The sequence below is a fragment of the Aulonocara sp. 'chitande type north' Nkhata Bay genome, linkage group LG6 (genome assembly GCF_057382095.1).
Source record: "Aulonocara sp. 'chitande type north' Nkhata Bay isolate Kocher_YH1m ecotype deep benthic linkage group LG6, A_spYH_male_GT1.1, whole genome shotgun sequence".
Taxonomy (NCBI): Eukaryota; Metazoa; Chordata; class Actinopteri; order Cichliformes; family Cichlidae; genus Aulonocara; species Aulonocara sp. 'chitande type north' Nkhata Bay.
Genome location: NC_141349.1, coordinates 835992 through 855458, shown reverse-complemented (window position 1 = coordinate 855458; position 19467 = coordinate 835992). Strand labels below are relative to the sequence as shown.

The window sequence follows — 19467 nt, the reverse complement described above, 5'->3', positions numbered from 1 at the left end:
CTACAATACGGCATCAGTGAGATGCTTGGCTACAGCCACAAGGGGCAGTACCCTCCATGGAGAAGAAGGCTAGAGGGCAAGATCAAAGTAGCACGGAGGGAGGTTAGCCAACTAACGGAGTTGCAGAAAGGTGCGACAAATAAGGTGCATAAGAAATACAGCAAGCTGTCCATACCTGAGGCCTTGGAAACTGCCAAGCAAAGACTCACAGCCTTGGCCAGCCGCTTGAGGAGGTACACCAGAGAGATAGAAGGCAGGAAAATAAACCAGCTGTTCTCCACAGAACCAGCAAAGGTGTACTCTCAGTGGCAAGGGAACAATAAGAGAACAGCACCACCAAGGCTGGAGATGGAGCAATACTGGAAGAGCATATGGGAGAAGGACGCAACCCATAATGGCAATGCTCAGTGGCTAGTGGATCTGAGGGCAGACCACAGCGACCTCCCTGAACAGGGTCCAGTAACCATCACAGTGGCAGATATCCAAGAAAGGGTCTCCAGTATGAAGAGTTGGACAGCACCAGGGCCCGACATGGTTCACGCCTACTGGCTAAAGAAGCTGACTGCACTCCACGAGCGTCTGGCAGCACAAATGAACCAGCTGCTAGTTAACGAGAGACACCCGGAATGGCTAACCGAAGGCCGGACGGTCCTGATCCCCAAGGACCCCAAGAAGGGACCGGTCCCCTCCAACTACCGACCAATAACCTGCCTCAGTACTACATGGAAGCTCCTGTCAGGCATCATATCAGCTAAGATGAACAGGCACATGGGTCAATACATGAGTGGGACACAGAAAGGAATTGGCAAGAATACCAGAGGCGCAAAACACCAGCTACTGGTAGACAGAACAGTCAGCCGAGACTGCAAGACCAGACTGACCAACCTGTGCACTGCCTGGATTGATTACAAGAAGGCCTATGACTCAATGCCCCACAGCTGGATACTGGAATGCCTAGAATTGTACAACATCAATGGGACCCTAAGAGCCTTCATCAGGAACTCAATGGGGATGTGGCGTACAACACTAGAGGCCAACTCCAAGCCCATAGCACAAGTCACCATCAAGTGCGGGATCTACCAAGGAGATGCTCTGTCCCCACTGCTGTTCTGCATAGGCCTGAACCCCCTCAGTGAGATCATTAACAAGACTGGCTACGGATACCGACTACGGAACGGAGCAGTTGTCAGCCACCTCCTGTACATGGATGACATCAAGCTGTATGCCAAGAGTGATCGAGACATCGATTCACTGATCCACACTACCAGGCTATACAGCAATGACATTGGAATGTCGTTCGGACTGGAGAAGTGTAGTCGGATGGTAACAAAGAGAGGGAAGGTAGTCAGAACTGAGGGGATTGAACTACCAGAAGGCAACATTGCAGACATAGAGGACAGTTACAAGTACTTGGGGATCCCGCAGGCGAATGGGAACCATGAAGAGGCCGCTAGAAAAGCTGCAACCACCAAGTACCTGCAGAGGGTCAGGCAAGTCCTGAGGAGTCAGCTGAATGGTAAGAACAAGATCCGGGCCATCAACACGTACGCCCTGCCCGTGATCAGGTACCCTGCTGGGGTAATAGGCTGGCCAAAGGAGGAGATAGAAGCCACTGACATAAAGACAAGAAAGCTCCTTACCATGCATGGAGGGTTTCACCCCAAGTCCAGCACCCTGAGGCTGTACGCTAAGCGGAAGGAAGGGGGCCGGGGACTGGTGAGTGTCAGCACCACAGTCCAGGATGAGACAAGGAACATCCAAGAATACATTGGGAAGATGGCCCCAACTGACCGAGTGCTCAGTGAATACCTCAGGCAGCAGAAACCCAAGAAAGAGGAGGGAGACGAGGAACCATCATGGAAGGACAGGCCCCTGCACGGTATGTACCACCGGCAGATAGAGGAGGTGGCTGATATCCAGAAATCCTACCAGTGGCTGGACAAAGCTGGACTGAAAGACAGCACAGAGGCACTAATCATGGCAGCACAAGAACAAGCTCTGAGTACAAGATCCATAGAGGCTGGGGTCTATCACACCAGGCAAGACCCCAGGTGCAGGCTGTGTAAAGATGCCCCAGAGACAATCCAGCACATAACAACAGGGTGCAAGATGCTAGCAGGCAAGGCATACATGGAACGCCATAACCAAGTGGCCGGCATAGTGTACAGGAACATCTGTGCCGAGTATAACCTGGAAGTCCCGAGGTCAAAATGGGAGATGCCCCCAAGGGTGGTGGAGAATGACCGAGCTAAGATCCTGTGGGACTTCCAGATACAGACGGACAAAATGGTGGTGGCTAACCAACCGGACATAGTGGTGGTAGACAAACAGAAGAAGACGGCCGTAGTGATCGATGTAGCGGTTCCGAATGACAGCAATATCAGGAAGAAGGAACACGAGAAGCTGGAGAAATACCAAGGGCTCAGAGAAGAGCTCGAGAGGATGTGGAGGGTGAAGGTAACGGTGGTCCCCGTGGTAATCGGAGCACTAGGTGCGGTGACTCCCAAGCTAGGCGAGTGGCTCCAGCAGATCCCGGGAACAACATCGGAGATCTCTGTCCAGAAGAGCGCAGTCCTGGGAACAGCTAAGATACTGCGCAGGACCCTCAAGCTCCCAGGCCTCTGGTAGAGGACCCGAGCTTGAAGGATAAACCGCCCGCAGGGGCGTGCTGGGTGTTTTTTTATATAACTATGTTAACAGAATAAGTTCAGATTCTCTTAAAAATAATAACACTAAAATGTTAAGGACTTTTTGAGAACCCCAGCACAGACACATCTGAGGGATAAATATTCTTTAATCGTAGATGAACTCAAGCAGAAATATCGATGAAAGCAGCCTCTCCCAGCTGTCTCAGTGTGAGAGGAGGCTACAGCCTGGACAGGTCCCAGTCTGTCACAGGGCTAACACACAGACACCCATCCACACCCACAGTCACAGCTGTGGGCAGTTAGCTAACCCCACTAACCAACCCAAGTCAGCTTCCCTTTTCTCATTTAAAGACATTGATGATAAAAGGTTAGATCGCTGATGTGCACAGAGTTTGTATCTTAGGATGAAACAATAAATAAACTCAGTGATATTGTGACTTCACACACGCATTAGTATGAGCAACCATTAATGAATGAAACTAAAGTTATACAGACCTTTTTGATCTAAACAGGGATTTTTCTTCATGCATTCATTTATGATGATAGTTTTTTATGTTCAGTCAGTAAACCTCTGCTCCTAAATGGACCTGTGAGGATTTGGCAAACATAAACTTCCTCTTAATTATACACAGATCAGCAGGATGCTCCTTTTATTAATATTCTTAACTCAAAAACACTGTTGGGAACTTTTTTAAATTCACTGAATCTGTTTGCGTACGTCCTTCACGACTGTTAAACTTAGAAAAACCACATAACTGACATTATTCCTTGTGGACAGATGTAACATGGTGGACTAATATACTGACTCATCCCCATTTTTGCTGTGGACTGGTTTGTTTGTGTGTCACAGTTGCTGGTTTGGATTAACTGGAGGCAGATGTGTTTGATTGCACTGATGTGCGGCTCTGTGCAGGTGTGTCATATGGTCACATCCTTTAAATGTGTTTACGATGGACAGTTTGCTGTGTTAATACATAATTATACAGCTACAGTTGTATAATTAGCCTAGACCCGAACAGTCACACGTACACGTGACACACAAATTGCAATGGGACAGCCCAATACAGCCACCGGGACAGTCTGGTTGCATATTCAAAAATTCATTAAAAATCATTCTTGATAGTTGATGTCCAGCTTTCACCACATACCTCTGTGCCAAGTTTCATCCAGATTTACTGTAATATTCCTCAGAAATTAAAGGACATTTATATTCAATTCTATACGATTACTTAAATATTGCATCGTATTCAAAAATTCATTAAAATTCATCATTAATAGTTGATGTCTAACTTTCAACACCGTCTTACTCTGGGCCACCTACTGTACCTCTGGGACGCGTTACATCTCAATTCGTTGTAATCTTTAGCAAAAATTGAAAGAACAATTATATGTCAAGGCTGGCTCTGTGACACTAAATAACAGAACTCAGGGAATAATCCAAAAGGCGGTTTTATTAAACAAAAGCAACATACAAAATATCCCTAACCCATACTACATAACCTAAAAAGAAACATAGTGGAAGCAAAGGGACACTTAGAAGCACAAGAAAACAATATTATACTGAAAGGGCAAGAGACACAGCCCAAACATAATCCACAACTAAAACGCCAAAAGAACAAGTCATCCCACATAGCAGACGGGTCTGGCCCGGATCTGGTATCAAGCCAGCACTGCTGGCTGACTTCTGGTGTGGTAAGTGGTATATCATCCAGATATGGGCCAGGCCTGGCATAGATGGCACTGTTTATGTGATGGCATGCCACATCTGGTCTGATTGTGGTTTGGTTTATGTGGCCCAGGCTCATAGAAAACAGGTCTGGGCCGGATCCAGCATCAAGCTGGCACTTTTTCTGACTGACTGGTGTCATGGCAGGGTGTATGTCAACCAGATCTGGGCCAGGTCCGGCAATGATGGCACTATTTATGTTCCTCTTTTCCTACTTTAGTTAGAAGACCCAAATGCCATGTTGCAATACTATACTGCTATGGTAGCCAACGTTTCACATGCAGCTTTGACAGGTTTGTGAGTGTACACTTTATCCAAAACCTAGTGACTCATGTTTATCACTGGGTGGCTGTAGCTCAGGAGGTAGAGCAGGTCACCTACTGGTCGGAAGGCTAGTGGTTTTATCCCTGGATCCTCCAGTCTGCGTGTCAAGAGTGTGAATGTAGTTAGGAAGCAGTCAGTTTAGAGAAAGTGTGTGATTGGGTGAATGTGACATGTTGCACAAAGCACTTTGAGTAATCTGGGAGAGTAGGAAAGCGCTATGTAAGAATCAGCCCATTCACTGTCTGAACAGTTTTGTCATGTTACTTTTGCACTATTATGTTCCGGCACATGTTGTTATTACATGGCTTGATTAAGGTACACATTAGGCTGACAGATCTGGGCCACCATAGGGCCGTCATTCTTTGCGGTACGCAGGCCATGTGTAAGCACATTGTGTGGGACAGATCCAGGCCATACCAATTTTGCTATGTGGGATGAATTATGTAAAAATAGAAACATCATAAAAATGAAAATGAACATAAAGTAAAATGTACTGAAAAGAACATCAGTATGGCCATCATTATTTGCTTGGAAAGTCTAAAGTTCCATGGCTTTGAACAGCCAGAGAACGCAATGCCCAGCTTAGAACGACTAAAAGTAACTTCTTTTAACATTCTGTCATTCTGCTTCTATATCAAACATCCACTAAAAATAGTCATTTGGAAAAAAAATTCGCCATTTTTCAGCAGTTTGGGTTCTTCTGTTTATAGGGGCTGTAAGGCAAGGCAAGGCAAGGCAAGGCAAGTTTATTTGTATAGCACAATTCAACAACAAGGTGATTCAAAGTGCTTTACAGAGACATTAGAAACAAGAACAAATAAAAAGCATGATTTAAAATTGATTAAAACAAGCAAATAAACTAACTAACTAATTAACAAACAAACAAACAACAAACAACAGTATATAAAATCAAAACAGATAAAATCAGAAATAGATAAGATCAGTAGTTAGAGTAAGTTTTGAAATTTAAGCTTAAAAGTGTGGATTTGGTGCTTTATTCAAATGCAGCTGAGAACAGGTGAGTCTTCAACCTGGATTTAAATAAACTGAGTGTTTCAGCTGATCTGAGGCTTTCTGGGAGTTTGTTCCAGATATAAGGAGCATAAAAGCTGAATGCAGCTTCTCCGTGTCTGGTTCTGACTCTGGGAACTGATAAAAGACCGGATCCAGATGACCTGAGGGATCTGGAAGGTTCATACTGGGTCAGGAGGTCATTGATGTATTTTGGTCCTAAACCATTCAGAGCTTTATAGACCAGCATCAGAACTTTAAAGTCTATCCTCTGACGGACAGGCAGCCAGTGTAAAGACCTCAGAGCTGGACTGATGTGGTCCACTTTTTTGGTCTTAGTGAGGACTCGAGCAGCAGAGTTCTGAATGAGCTGTAGTTGTCTGACTGATTTTTTAGGTAGACCTGTAAAGATGCTGTTACAGTAATCAAGCCTACTAAAGATGAATGCATGGACTAGTTTTTCCAGGTCCTGTTGAGACATCAGATCTTTTATCCTTGATATATTCTTGAGGTGATAGTAAGCTGACTTTGTTATTGTCTTAATGTGTTTTTCTAAGTTTAGGTCTGCATCAATCACTACACCCAAATTTCTCGCCTGGTTTGTGGTTTTTAGATGTATAGATTGAAGTTCTCTGGTGACCTGTAATCGTTTTTCTTTGGCGCCAAAGACTATTACTTCAGTTTTGTTTTTGTTTTTGTTTAGGGGCTCTATCCGCCTTAGTGCAGCTGCCGTACCATACTGTAATGCAGTAAGTTAGCAGGCTCTCAATGGGTGAGTGGTGGAAGGTCAGCAGTGGATGTCTGGGATGATTGTATTAAAGGCTGAGCTGTAATCCACGAAGAGCATTCTGCCACTGTTCTAGGTGACTCAGCACCGAGTGGAGGGTCGTGGCGTCTTCTGTGGATCTGTTTGTGCGGTATGCAAACTGGTGGGGGTGGGGGGGGCGAATTCTGGGGGGAGGTAATCCTCGGTGTGCTGAAGGACTAGTCTCTCAAAGCAGCCATCCCATCCTTTAGACAGGATGGGATGGCTGCTTGATCCAGTGAGAGGTTGAAGATTCTGGTGGAGATGAGGGTGAGCTGGTGGGCACATGCTCTTAGCACTTTACCACGTACTCCATCTGGACCGGCCGCCTTCCTGGGGTTCACTGCTAGGAACACACAGCTGACATCGTGCTCCGTTACAGTGAGTGGAGCGGTGCAGGAACCAGGTGAGGCTGAGGATGGGAGCAGGGCTGAGGCAGATGAGTGCTGCTGTTGTGGTGTTTCAAAGCGGGCGAAGAAGCTGTTTATTTCCTCTGCTAGCTGCACACTCAGGTTTTCTGTTTTCACAGTTCTGCCTCTGTGGTTTATGTTGTCTATTATTCCATGCCATGTGTTGTTGCTGGACAGGTGGGACCCCTTTTCAGGTCAGCTCGAGCAGCTCACCTGACCTAAAGTTGGCATTGTGGGCTTTGAGGAGTGTGCAGACCTCGCTGGTCATCCAGGGTTTTTGGTTTGGGAAAACCTGAATGCTTTTGTCCACAGTCACATTTGCAATACAGAACTTGATATAGTCCAGTACTGATCCTGTGAAAGTTTCTAATGCAATATATTATACTTTACTAATGTAACACTGCATGCCAAATCAATTTCGAAAATATCTGAATTTTGTATTGAAAAATGCAGGTTTCTTTCAGAATTTATTTTTATGTTATCAAAAATGTATTAAAAGTACAAGCATGTAAAATTACAAGAATGCAATCAAAAAAAATATGACCAAACAAGCCTAATTTACAGTTTACAGTTTGAAATACAGAACATAATGAAAATATATAAATAACTACCTATTCGTACCCTAATCTGGAGAGGAAATGGCGTGTCACAAATCTAGAGGATCATCATTTAGCCTGGAGAAAAAGTTTGCTGCTTTATAAGAAAGCCCTCCGCAAAGCCAGAACATCTTACTATTCATCACTGATTGAAGAAAATAAGAACAACCCCAGGTTTCTCTTCAGCTCTGTAGCCAGGCTGACAAACAGTCAGAGCTCTGTTGAGCCAACCATCCCTTTAACGTTAACTAGTAATGACTTCATGAACTTCTTCACAAATAACATTTTTATCATTAGAGAAAAAATTACCAATAATCATCCCACAGATGTAATATTATCTACAGCTACTCTTAGTACCATTGATGTTAAGTTAGACTCTTTTTCTCTAATTGATCTTTCTGAGTTAACTTCAATAATTACTTCCTCCAAACCATCAACGTGTCTTTTAGACCCCATTCCTACAAAACTGCTCAAAGAAGTCCTGCCATTAATTAATGCTTCAATCTTAAATATGATCAACCTATCTCTAATGATCGGAGTCATTTTTGACCAGGACATGTCCTTCAACGCACATATTAAACAAATATGTAAGACTGCTTTCTTCCATTTGTGCAACATCTCTAAAGTTAGAAATATCCTGTCTCAGAGTGACGCTGAAAAACTAGTTCATGCATTTATTACTTCCAGGCTGGACGACTGTAATTCATTATTATCAGGAAGTTCTGAAAACTCACTGAAAAGCCTTCAGCTGATCCAAAATGCTGCAGCAAGAGTCCTGACAGGGACTAGAAAGAGAGAGCAGATTTCTCCTGTTTTGGCTTCCTGTTAAATCCAGAATTCAAAATCCTGCTCCTCACATACAAGGTCTTAAATAATCAGGCCCCATCTTATCTTAATGACCTTGTAGTACCATATCACCCTATTAGAGCACTTGGCTCTCGCTCTGCAGGCCTACTTGTTGTTCCTAGAGTATTTAAAAGTAGAATGGGAGGCAGAGCCTTCAGTTTTCAGGCCCCTCTTCTGTGGAACCAGCTTCCAGTTTGGATTCAGGAGACAGACACTATCTCTACTTTCAAGATTAGGCTTCAAACTTTCCTTTTTGCTAAAGCATATAGTTAGGGCTGGACCAGGTGACCCTGAATCCTCCCTTAGTTATGCTGCAATAGACGTAGGCTGCCGGGGGATTCCCATGATGCATTGAGTTTTTCCTTTCCAGTCACCTTTCTCACTCACTATGTGTTAACAGACCTCTCTGCATTGAATCATATCTGTTATTAATCTCTGTGTCTCTTCCACAGCATGTCTTTTATCCTGTCTTCCTTCTCTCACCCCAACCAATCACAGCAGATGGCCCCGCCCCTCCCTGAGCCTGGTTCTGCTGGAGGTTTCTTCCTGTTAAAAGGGAGTTTTTCCTTCCCACTGTCGCATGATTGTTGGGTTTTTCTCTGTATCTATTATTGTACGATCTACTGTACAATATAAAGCGCCTTGAGGCGACTGTTGTTGTGATTTGGCGCTGTATAAATAAAATTGAATTGAATTGAATACGTTACTCTCATTCAGTAACGTAACGAAATCTATTCTGTAATCTGTAGTGGAATACATTTTAAAAGTAACCTTTCCAACACTGCTTGTAGATCTGCCCCTGAACAATAGGATTTTACACCTTTATGATTAGAACTACAGTATGGGCAGAAATCTGTGCCATCAGAAACTGAATTTGAATAGTTACATTTGAATTGCTCAGATTGAACTCAATTCAATTCAACTGAATTCAACTTATGGTTTCTGAATGATCGTCACTAAATTGAAATTGAATTCAATTGCTTTGAAACTGTATTATATCCTTTAAAAATGTAGCTCTCGAATAATTTCAGTTTCACTTCTCACCATTCAGTTTCAGTTCCAAAATTCAGTTATTTGGAACTTACATCCGGTTCCGGTTCAAGACTAATCAAGCGGAGAGTAATCGAACTTCATTTTACCAGCGGACCGAAAGTGGCAATCTTGAGCTGGACCTGGAGTTTCCGAACCATAAATTGAATTTCAAATTAGACTAATTCAAATTCAGTTTTCAAAAGCATTTATTCAAGTTACAATTCAGATTCAATCTGAGCCACGTGATGTTTCTGTTTTATTAGGAGACTGTCTCACCCCAACATCGTCAGACTCATGGCAGTTGCCCGCACTGAGTCCTGCTTTTTGTTGGCAACTGAATACATTCATGGTGCAACCCTGCAGCAAGTGCTTCACACAGACAGCTGCTCTTCTAATAGTCTGTGTTATTGAAGGATTCAGCACTTCTTTTGGGTTTTTTAATCCATTTTTAGACAGCGATGAGATCAGCTGCACACTCCACAGAGGCCCAGAGTTACTGTTAATATCAAAAATATAACGCTGTCCTTTGAGATTTTAACATAAGACTGTGAGTGTGATGGATCTAAAACTGTTTAAATCTCTACAGCCTGGTAACATGGAAACTTTAAAAACATCAGCAGAAGGTTTCAGTAGTGTAGTGTGAGTTGTTCTTTTTATTTAATAATAGTCTATATTATCTATAACAGCTACATTCACCCTGGAGAGAAACTAGTGAGGGAGACCATCAGGACCAAGCTGGGTTTCTGGGTCCAGAGGTTTGGAGAAACTTCTTCCCGTTCTTTCATCACAGCTGTCCTGTGCCAGAAGTTCTGTTGACCCACTGAAAGAGGCATCATTTCAGAAACACCAGGAACACTGAAGCTCATCGCATTGATCAAGCAGGACTCATGATCTTCACCAGCAGCTCCCTCACAGGGAAATCTTCAGAGCTCCTCTGTAGGCCCGCCCCAGGAGATGGATAAACCCAGCATTTCATGAACACTGTGATGAGACCTTTGCTTTGTGTAATGTTATAAATACTCGGATACTCCCCAGAGGCTCCAGACCTTTACATAAAGATATTATATTCAGTCCTGTAGAAAGTTATATATTTAAAAAGATATGATCCTCTCTGGTTACTCTGGTATGAATAACTCTGAATCACTTTATGGTAAATAACACACTATCTGCAAAAAACTGTGAAAACTGTGACCTTTGACCTTCATCAGGTTTTATTTAATTGTGTTAGAGAAACTCAAACACGCTCTTCATGCAGCTGAGTACATCAAGTGTTTAAAACGGAAGCTGTGCAGGTCTGAGATACAAACTGAGGTCCTGTTAATGCTGATGTATAGTGACACAGTTACAGGGGTGATTAATCCTTTTGTTTTTTTGTCCTTAACTTTATCAATAAAACAGCTGCAGCTTTCACTACAGCACATGTGGTACTTTAACCTTTGTACCGTTTTCATCAGTTCATTTTGCAGTTAAAAATTTAAAGATGCCGAGGAGCAGCTCAGCAAAACCTTAAAAGAACTGAAGGCAAAAGAAAAGAAATCACAAAGCAGGAACTCCAGCAACACTTGAGGGAAGATGAACAACTTTAATAATAGACCAACGCGTTTCGGCTTGTGGCCTTCATCAGGGTCATAGTAGAACATTTTAAAATTGCTTAAATACAAGACAGGAAACAGAAAAAAATTCCAAATTAACCAGTCAAAACTTCATAGATAGGTCAGCTGACATATAATAGGTAGGTATTGGTTAATTGGCTAAGTCACGCCCAAGAAAATACCGGACTAGATCATTACTGATGAGGAGGAGGGGGGGTGACATAACCCCCATACGTCTGAAAATAACACATGCATGAAATGCATAAGGAGGATGCTATAAATATACACACAGGTTTAAAAAAAAGGGGGGGGGGGGGGGGGTTGAATGGTAAAAGCACGTTTGAATTAGAAAACAAGATTACATCATCACATGGGAACACATTTGTTAAAAGATCCTTATTTATGTCTCTAAAATGTAAAATATCTAAAATTTAGACTTGAATTGTAGACTTAAGATGAGATGTCTGAAGCGCTACTTCTTCTTTGGCTAAAATAATAAGATTAATTAAATAAATATTACTCACGTGAGAGTAATTTAACTGGTTAAAAAAAAGGGAGATGTAGCTCATAAAAACTCTTTGATAGAAAAATCCTCATTCATACCTCTGGGGTGCAGACTCTTAAAACGGAATATCCAAGATGCTTCTCTTTTTTTCCAGATAAAATTTATGTTGCCACCTCTTTGGTTTAGTTTAATGGCTTCTATGCCGGAAAAATAATGGTGAATTTGGATGTTTATCATTGAAGTGTCTTGCAACAGGGCTGGTTAAATCATTCCTCTTGATTGAACTTCTGTGTTCATTAATTCGATCTTTAAGAGGGCGGGATGTTTCTCCTATATATATTTTATTGCATGGGCACTGTATCATGTAGATTACATTGTTAGTTCTGCATGTGATAAAGCCCTTTATGGCAATGGTTTTGTCACCTATAGCGTCTTTGAATGATTTAACATTTTTGGTATATTGGCAATTAATGCATGCCCCACACTTGAAATTACCATGTAGGTTATGAGTTATCAGGGTTTTATCTGGAGTGATAGGGTCCTGGCAGGCTCTAACAAGCCTATCTACCTATTAAGACGCACTTAAAGAAATAGGAAAGCTCAAAAAGGAAGCTAAAGAGCTCCTCAAACACAAAGTGAAACTGGCCAAACAGCAGCTGAAAGAAACATTTAAAGATGCCGAGGAGCAGCTCAACAAAACCTTAAAAGAACTGAAGGCAAAAGAAAAGCAAGCCGAGGACAGGAGGGGATTCTGGAGCAGCCTGCTGAGGAAGAACTGACCCAGCAGCATCCAGTTTGAGGACATCAATAGTTTCTTCCTCCTCTCTCCACCTTTCTTTCTCCCCATCCTTCTTCTTGGGACGTTTGTTTGTTTTTTAAAAACTCTAATCTAAATACATGCACTGAAACACACAAATAAAATTGCCATAACTTGACCTCATGTTGCCTGCTTGTGTGTCTGTGGATGTAAAACAGTAACACACCTCCTGCTCTGTGTGTCTTTAATTGTAAATAAATGCAATATGTTTTCATTTTAAAATGCAGTGCCAAAAACTTCTGCTCCCACGTCTAACAGGCAAAGGAAGCTTTGGAGCACACTTGTAATCTTACGCTGTCAGAAGATAAACAAATGGAGAATGGTAAATTTACATGGACCTCACTCTAAATGGGTTTATATAAATCTCATATCTACTATGGCAGTGACAAACCTTAGCAGACTCTGTGGGTCCAGCTTGTGAAGCACGAGCGATTTGCTGCTGCACTGGGCTTTCAAATGTCCAATGTTTTTTCTTGAGAACTGAGACCTGACATTTTTTTGTCTGATACCTGACAAATGTTTTCTTGAGACCTGACGATGTCCTAAAATGTACACGGTACCAAAGGCATCCGCAGGTGACGACGTTTCGTCAACATTGTTGTTTGTTGGGGAGGAAACTTACAAACATACAGTACAGCACTTCAGAGTCACACTGCTAGCGATCGAAGATTTATGTAAATTTGACAATCTGAACACACTCTGTACTGTACAGGAGACACGGCATGAGATTGATTGACAATCGTCTACAGCCAATCAGGACGCAGAACACAATGCGCTGTCAAAAAATAAAACATAAAAAAAGCATGCAAAAAAATCCGCAAAACAGCGAGTCTGCGAAAGGTGAACTGCGTTATAGCGAGGGACCACTGTACTTAGAGTGGCTCTTATTTATGCAACACTGATCAAATGAAAGGAGGCTGTCCCACACATTTATTTACAGAGGGGTACATCCTGGAGAGGAGTGGACCAGGTCACCAGTCTACTGTTCAATACAAAGATAGCAGTACAACACTTTATTGTACACACAGTGCAGTTTGGGGTTTGGGTTTTTTTTGTTTTCATACTGGAGAACAATAGCATGTCACACCAGGTCTGTGGATGGTAATATTCAAATGAAATAATGATCTATGCCAATAAAGTTTTACACTGTATTTAGACATTACATGGACCACATCCTAAACATGGTGGCTGTGGCTACAATGTAGCTGCCATCACCAGTGTGTAAATGTGTGCGTGAATGTGTGGATGACTGGATGTGTAAAGCGCTTTGGGGTCCTTAGGGACTAGTAAAGCGCTATATAAATACAGGCCATTTTAAACATGGAAATTCAGCTGAATGTCCTGAATTTATCGAGTTTCGGAGAGAAAAAAAATCCTGATTGTGATTTGATTAAATGGTTTGATGAACATGTTGGCTGTTAGGTCTTCCGTACCTGAGGAAAATGGCTTCAAATAAGCGAGAACTTCAGTTACACCAGTTGTTTATCTTTAATCATCACTGAAAAATGGAGCACAGACTGGAGGTAGAGTTCAACAGGAGCACTGTTTCACACACCGTCACAGCAATCACCATCATCAGGTAGATCTCAGGCTTACATCAGCACCATTTAAACAAGACAGAATACTGTTGGCATATTGGGTAAATATTTACATTCATATAAAAATACACTGCGGGGTTTAGAACAAACAGAATAAATGTTTGTCACAGGCTCCCTGTTAGAGGTCCACCTGCAGAATCACTGAGTATGTTAGTCCTGCCGAAAAGTCACATTTCATCATGTAAGGTTGCTGAGCTATATAATCATGTCACATTGGTACAGTTGAACTGAAGAAATGCTGTATGAAACTAACAGTTATTCCATTTGTTTCCTGTAAATGAAGCAGAAGCACTAACTCACTAGTGTGAAAATCCAGGAGTCAAACCTGAGACAAACCCGTCAAAGCAGGGAAACACTGTTCACAAAACTCGGAGGCACTGTGGTCATCACTAACTCCAGAAGAATATTTGACACAAAAACCTTTTAGAGCACATCTATCAGAAAGCAACAAGCAGACTGAAAGTACACAATATAAACTATAAACAACGGTACCTTGTCACATATTCATCACCCAATCAGGTAAATCTGTGTTTTTCACTTTGGACTGCAACAATCAGCAGATGTGAGAACCAGTGAGGACAGACACAGTGAGGTTTGAACAGCTTTCAAAAGCTCATAAGACTCTAAAATGACTACAGAAATGTTAAAGTTCAAGTAAGAAAAGTTGAAAACGTCCCGTCGTCTTCAGCTCACAGGACCTTCTCCTCGCACTGACCGTCAGTCGCGTCCGGGCAGCGACAGGAGAGCCCTCCAAGCCGTGGCAGGCACAGGTGAGAACATCCGCCGTTGTCAGCGCAGTAGTTATACACTAAAGCATCAAAGGGAAGACAATGCAACAATGTCACAAAGGTCTTTACAGAAAGGCTCTTACTTTGACCGTACAGGATGTCTGAAAGGCCATGGTGGCAGAGGACTGATGATGTCACCCATGTGCACCACTGTTGCTGTCAAATGTCATTTTAGTTACATTGTATTCACATGTGTTCTCAAACTAAATGCAAAGAGAGCTTAGAGCAGCACAACAGTGTAAAAACAAAAACAGTAATGGGCAACAGAGCAGAGTTCTGATTGGCTGCTCTTTCATCGAGTTTGTGTGTGAAGGCCAGCAGTAGCAAAAAGAGATCTGTGTTACGTACGTGTTTGAAATAAAGATTTCACATCAGAGTTAGCGTGCCCGTCTTTTATACTGGGAAGAACCCATAATGTTTTCATGTGGACTGAAACAGCCAAAAGTGAAAATACCTCAGAGTTCTCATGTGTGTGTTCACAGAAGGGCCAGCTGGCGGGACGAGTGCATAAACATGACTATATGACTAGAGGATCTGCAGCCTCAGGAAGTGCCTGAACACTTCATCATCCATTTGTGTTGCACCGAAACCAGCAGGTGAAGCAGTTTCTCATCGTGGCCTGTTGTACAGTTCTGGGCTCTGAGCCAGTCTCCATATCCACAGCTGGCTTCTCTGAGGTCATGTCAGCCTGAAATTCCCATGCTTCACATGCTATGGAATCTGGAATCAATTATTCCCACTATTCCCACTGCATTAAACTGCTGTGAAACAAACTCCACAGAGCTCGAAACTCTCAGCCCACAAAGTTCCAACGAACGGGAAACTTCTCTGCTTACAAAAAGACAACATGGGAAAATCACCACCACCTTTAGGGATGTAAGAAAATATCGATACAACCAAATATCGCGATATTTCGCGCAATGATACTGAATCGATATTTAAAATCACTGTTATCGATTTTTTTAATTGAAAAATGACATGCATTTACTGTTTATTTCTTTTGTATGTTGGAATTCAAACTCCGGCCACTGGTTTGCAGTTTTCACCGCCTTTACTATGACGTAAAAACGAGGTCTCGCGATAACTGTAGAAGCGTCTAGTTTGCCAAAAGAACGAAGTAGAACAGTCAGTGGACGTGTGTGATGCTAGCTAACTGATGACTGAAGAGGAGAGGATACAGCCGGCCCCCGCAGCTTTCAAAGATGATGTGTGGACTTATTTTGGATTTAGGACAAAAGAAGGCAGTAAAGACTATGACAAGAGCTATGCAGTCTGTAAAACCTGCACCGCCAGAGTCAAATATTCCGGTAACACAACAAATTTACGAACACACGTGTCTAGACACCATAGCGACGTAGCGTCAAATGCTAATTTTAAAACGAAACGAGGTGATCCCGCTCAACGGACAATTGAAGAAGTTAACTTTTCGAAACTACCAGCAACTTCAACTCGTGCAACAAAAATAACGCGGTCAGTACTTGTTTTTATTTGCAAAGACATGCGCCTTCTGAGTGTTGTGGAGAATAAAGGATTTCGTAATATGATTAAAACGCTGGAGCCCCGTTACACCGTTCCTTCTCGACAACACATCACGGACATCGCTCTGCCAAAGTTGTACCAAGAAGTCAAAGCGACAGTGCTGGACTCTCTCAGCTCGGCTGAGACAGTTGCTCTGACATGCGACGCTTGGACTTCGAGAGCCACTGAATCGTACGTAACTGTTACAGCACATCACATAACGGACCAGTGGGACCTTCAGTCTCATGTACTACAAACCCGAGCCATGCATGACAGTCACACAGGTGAGCACATTGCAGCGTTACTAACTGACGCTGTGGCTGAATGGGGATTGAACGCAAAGGACCTTGTTGTTGTTACCGATAATGCACCAAACATGGCTCTCGCGGCTAGACTTGCCTCAGCTATCCAAAGTAGCAAGGAGTTTCCTATGCATTCCTGGAACAACTGTCTCTGCAGAGAGAGTTTTCTCCTCTGCAGGAGACATAGTAAATGCACAGAGAAGTGTCCTGAGAGCTGACCATGTCGATCAGCTTGTATTCCTGCACAAAAATCTGGAAATTGAAAAATAAACACTGAGAAAACACTACACATGTAAAATCTCTGATATGAGAATGTTTGACATTTTGGTTGAGTCTCATAAGCACTTATTTAGATGAGTAAATTCCTTTTTTCAGGTTGTACTAAAAGTGTTCCATTGATGGACACTGCAGAGCTGTACTTTATTTTATCAACACTTAATTGTAATAGCACTTTACATTTTTTGTTAATGTTTACTTGGATGGATTCTTCAAGCAATTTCATTTTTGATTTATATTTGTTTATGTTAAGGTCACATAAAAAGTACTTTGTTTTGATGCTCCATAGAGCAGTTTTTGGATAAGTATTTTACAATCATAGTACTTAGAAAGACTTCAGTGTTACATGTTTACTTTTTTCATGTTAAAAAATACTTGATATTTCAGTAAAGTAGTTTTTGTTTGTTTATTTGACATGACTTCTAATAAGGCAGATGTTAATTTCTCCATTCATTTTGAACTTAGAGTGTTTTTGTTTCAGATGTTTCATGTCAAGCATTAAACAGTTTGGACTGTTTACTTGAGTTTTCCTAATTAAATTTAGTCCTACTAAACACAAATATCGTCTGGCTTTTAGTATTGCAATATATCGTATCGTCTACCCTGTATTATGATACATATTGTATCGCCAGATTCTTGCCAATACACACCCCTAGTTCCCTTATTTCCTGACGGTTTTATGACCTCTGGCAATATTTATTAATGTAAAAAACCAAAAAAACAATTAAAAACTAGTAACAACCAAATGAAACCAACCTTTTTCCCCTAATCTCAGTATTCATGCTAAGCTAAGCTAATTACACTCAGATGAGCTTTGCCCCCTTTTTAAAAAACCTTTGTAAACCTTCCTCCCACAGACTGTACTCTACAATTTCTCATCGTCCTTAGTCCCTACATTTGTCTCTCTGGTTTCAGTCACTGCTCTGGCTGATAGAAGTCATACCCTGTGGACACTGTGTTGCTGTTGTGGTGATGCCGTACAGGCGAGAGCGTTTCTGTGGCAGAAACTCTTCTGTCTCTTTCCCCAAGTGACGATCCACAGCCACCACGGCCTCCCTGTAAAACACCCACAACCTTTTAAATATCTCAGAGGCCACATAGTGATGTGTCAGATATGTCACATTAACACTGCCATTAGTCACAATGTAGTGAATGTAAGATACAAAGCACTTAAACATAGGAAAAGGGCTTGTGTAAATAGGTGAATGAGGCATGTTGTATAAAATGTTTTGACTTCTCCGTGAGAGTAGCTGACGTCATTAGCCACTTCCAGGTCCAAACTCCGCTTCAGGTCCCAAAGTCAAACGAACACTGCGACATCACTGAGAGTTACAAACTGTCTAAATTCTTTCATCTTTAATAAAATGATCAGTGTTGCTGCTTTACCAGGTGTAACTATGAAGTTTAACAACCGGTCGCAGCAGATGGCCCCGCCCCTCCCTGAGCCTGGTTCTGCCGGAGGTTTCTTCCTGTTCAAAGGGAGTTTTTCCTTCCCACTGTCGCCAAAGTGCTGCTCATAGGGGGTCATATGATTGTTGGGTTTTTCTCTGTATCTATGAAGCGCCTTGAGGCGACTTTTGTTGTGATTTGGCGCTATATAAATAAAAGTGAATTGAATTTAATTGAATTGAATTAACATGCAGGATGTTAACATGCAGGATGTTAACATGCAGGATGCTGTAAACAGACCAAACTTCAGCCAGGAGAACAACTGAGATAATCCATCCACAATACAGGTTAGTCATTCATATACTGCTGCATGGGCTGGGCTGTAGTTACATCCTAAGGTTTTAAAAACTGAGCTTTAAAATGAACAGTTGTAATAAAAACCGAGAGAGGCCGACAGCGATCACTGACTGTTTTAGTGATCACTAAACACTATGTAATCTGGCTTGTTCAGATTAAATAGAACAAGATACAAAACATTAAAACATGTTAAAAACACAACAGCCTTAATAAACTCAGAGCAGTTTGGACCCGGAAGCAGGGTTCATATGTCATCACTTAAAGACCGGATATAAGACTCAGTCCATGTACCATTTGACAGTTTTGAGCCAGGACTTTCTGGATTTAGATCAGCAGAGCTCTAAATAAAGAAAAATGCAAAGTAAATGTCTTAGTTGGTACCTCCTCCAGTCAGTGTAATACAGGTTTCTTCCAAAGGAAACCAGGGCAAACGGATACTGGATCCCTTCGACGATATTCCGCCTCAGTTGGCGGTGAGGATCCATACACTCCACCTTCCGAGTCCCTGCAGAGTCATTGGGATAAGTAATCCAGGAACACATTACCAGTAGGAGCTCTGAGTGCTGTGTGTGGATCTGAGGAAGGCTTTTTCCTACCTGCATCTGCCCAGCATAGCTGTTGGTTTTCATAGTCAAAGGTGAGACCGTTGGGAAGTGCTAGATTGTCTTTGACCAGGACAACTCGCCCAGTCCCATCCATGTTGGACATCTCAATTTTAGGCCCGTCTCTATTCCAGTCTGCCCAGTACAGCCGCCTGAGACCAACATCACAAAAACCAGTTACAAGAAACTGCTACTGCTGGGTTCATGATACAACTTCTGCTCTGATATTAATTTCACTGCTAGCAGACTCAAGCACATTAGCTTTCACCAAGAGTCCTGAAGTTATTGCTAGTAATTAGAATATATGGCATGTAGTAATGGATAT

General features: G+C 42.2%; 1 protein-coding gene and 1 long non-coding RNA gene across 6 annotated transcripts in view; one reads left to right on the top strand and one right to left on the bottom strand.

Annotated features, from left to right (window-relative positions):
• The first annotated feature begins 6665 nt into the window (after positions 1 to 6665).
• On the top strand, positions 6666 to 12430 carry LOC147326955 (uncharacterized). The gene is made up of 2 exons (XR_015129781.1): positions 6666 to 6920; positions 10085 to 12430. It is a non-coding gene; the product is annotated as an uncharacterized LOC147326955 (long non-coding RNA).
• A 545-nt stretch (positions 12431 to 12975) lies between these two features.
• LOC147326954 (nidogen-1-like) overlaps positions 12976 to 19467 on the bottom strand; it is a 37688-nt gene continuing 31196 nt past the window's right edge. For 4 of the 5 annotated variants that reach the window (XM_086294550.1, XM_086294554.1, XM_086294553.1 and 1 more), the window contains exons 17-20: positions 19137 to 19294; positions 18922 to 19045; positions 17738 to 17850; positions 12978 to 14718 (exon numbers count right to left, since the gene is read on the bottom strand). In XM_086294550.1, the coding sequence (XP_086150676.1) occupies positions 14600 to 14718; positions 17738 to 17850; positions 18922 to 19045; positions 19137 to 19294 (514 nt within the window). In that variant the 3' untranslated portion in view covers positions 12978 to 14599. Of the gene's footprint in view, positions 14719 to 17737; positions 17851 to 18921; positions 19046 to 19136; positions 19295 to 19467 lie in introns of all 5 variants that reach the window. The other variant, XM_086294551.1, reaches the window with a different exon arrangement.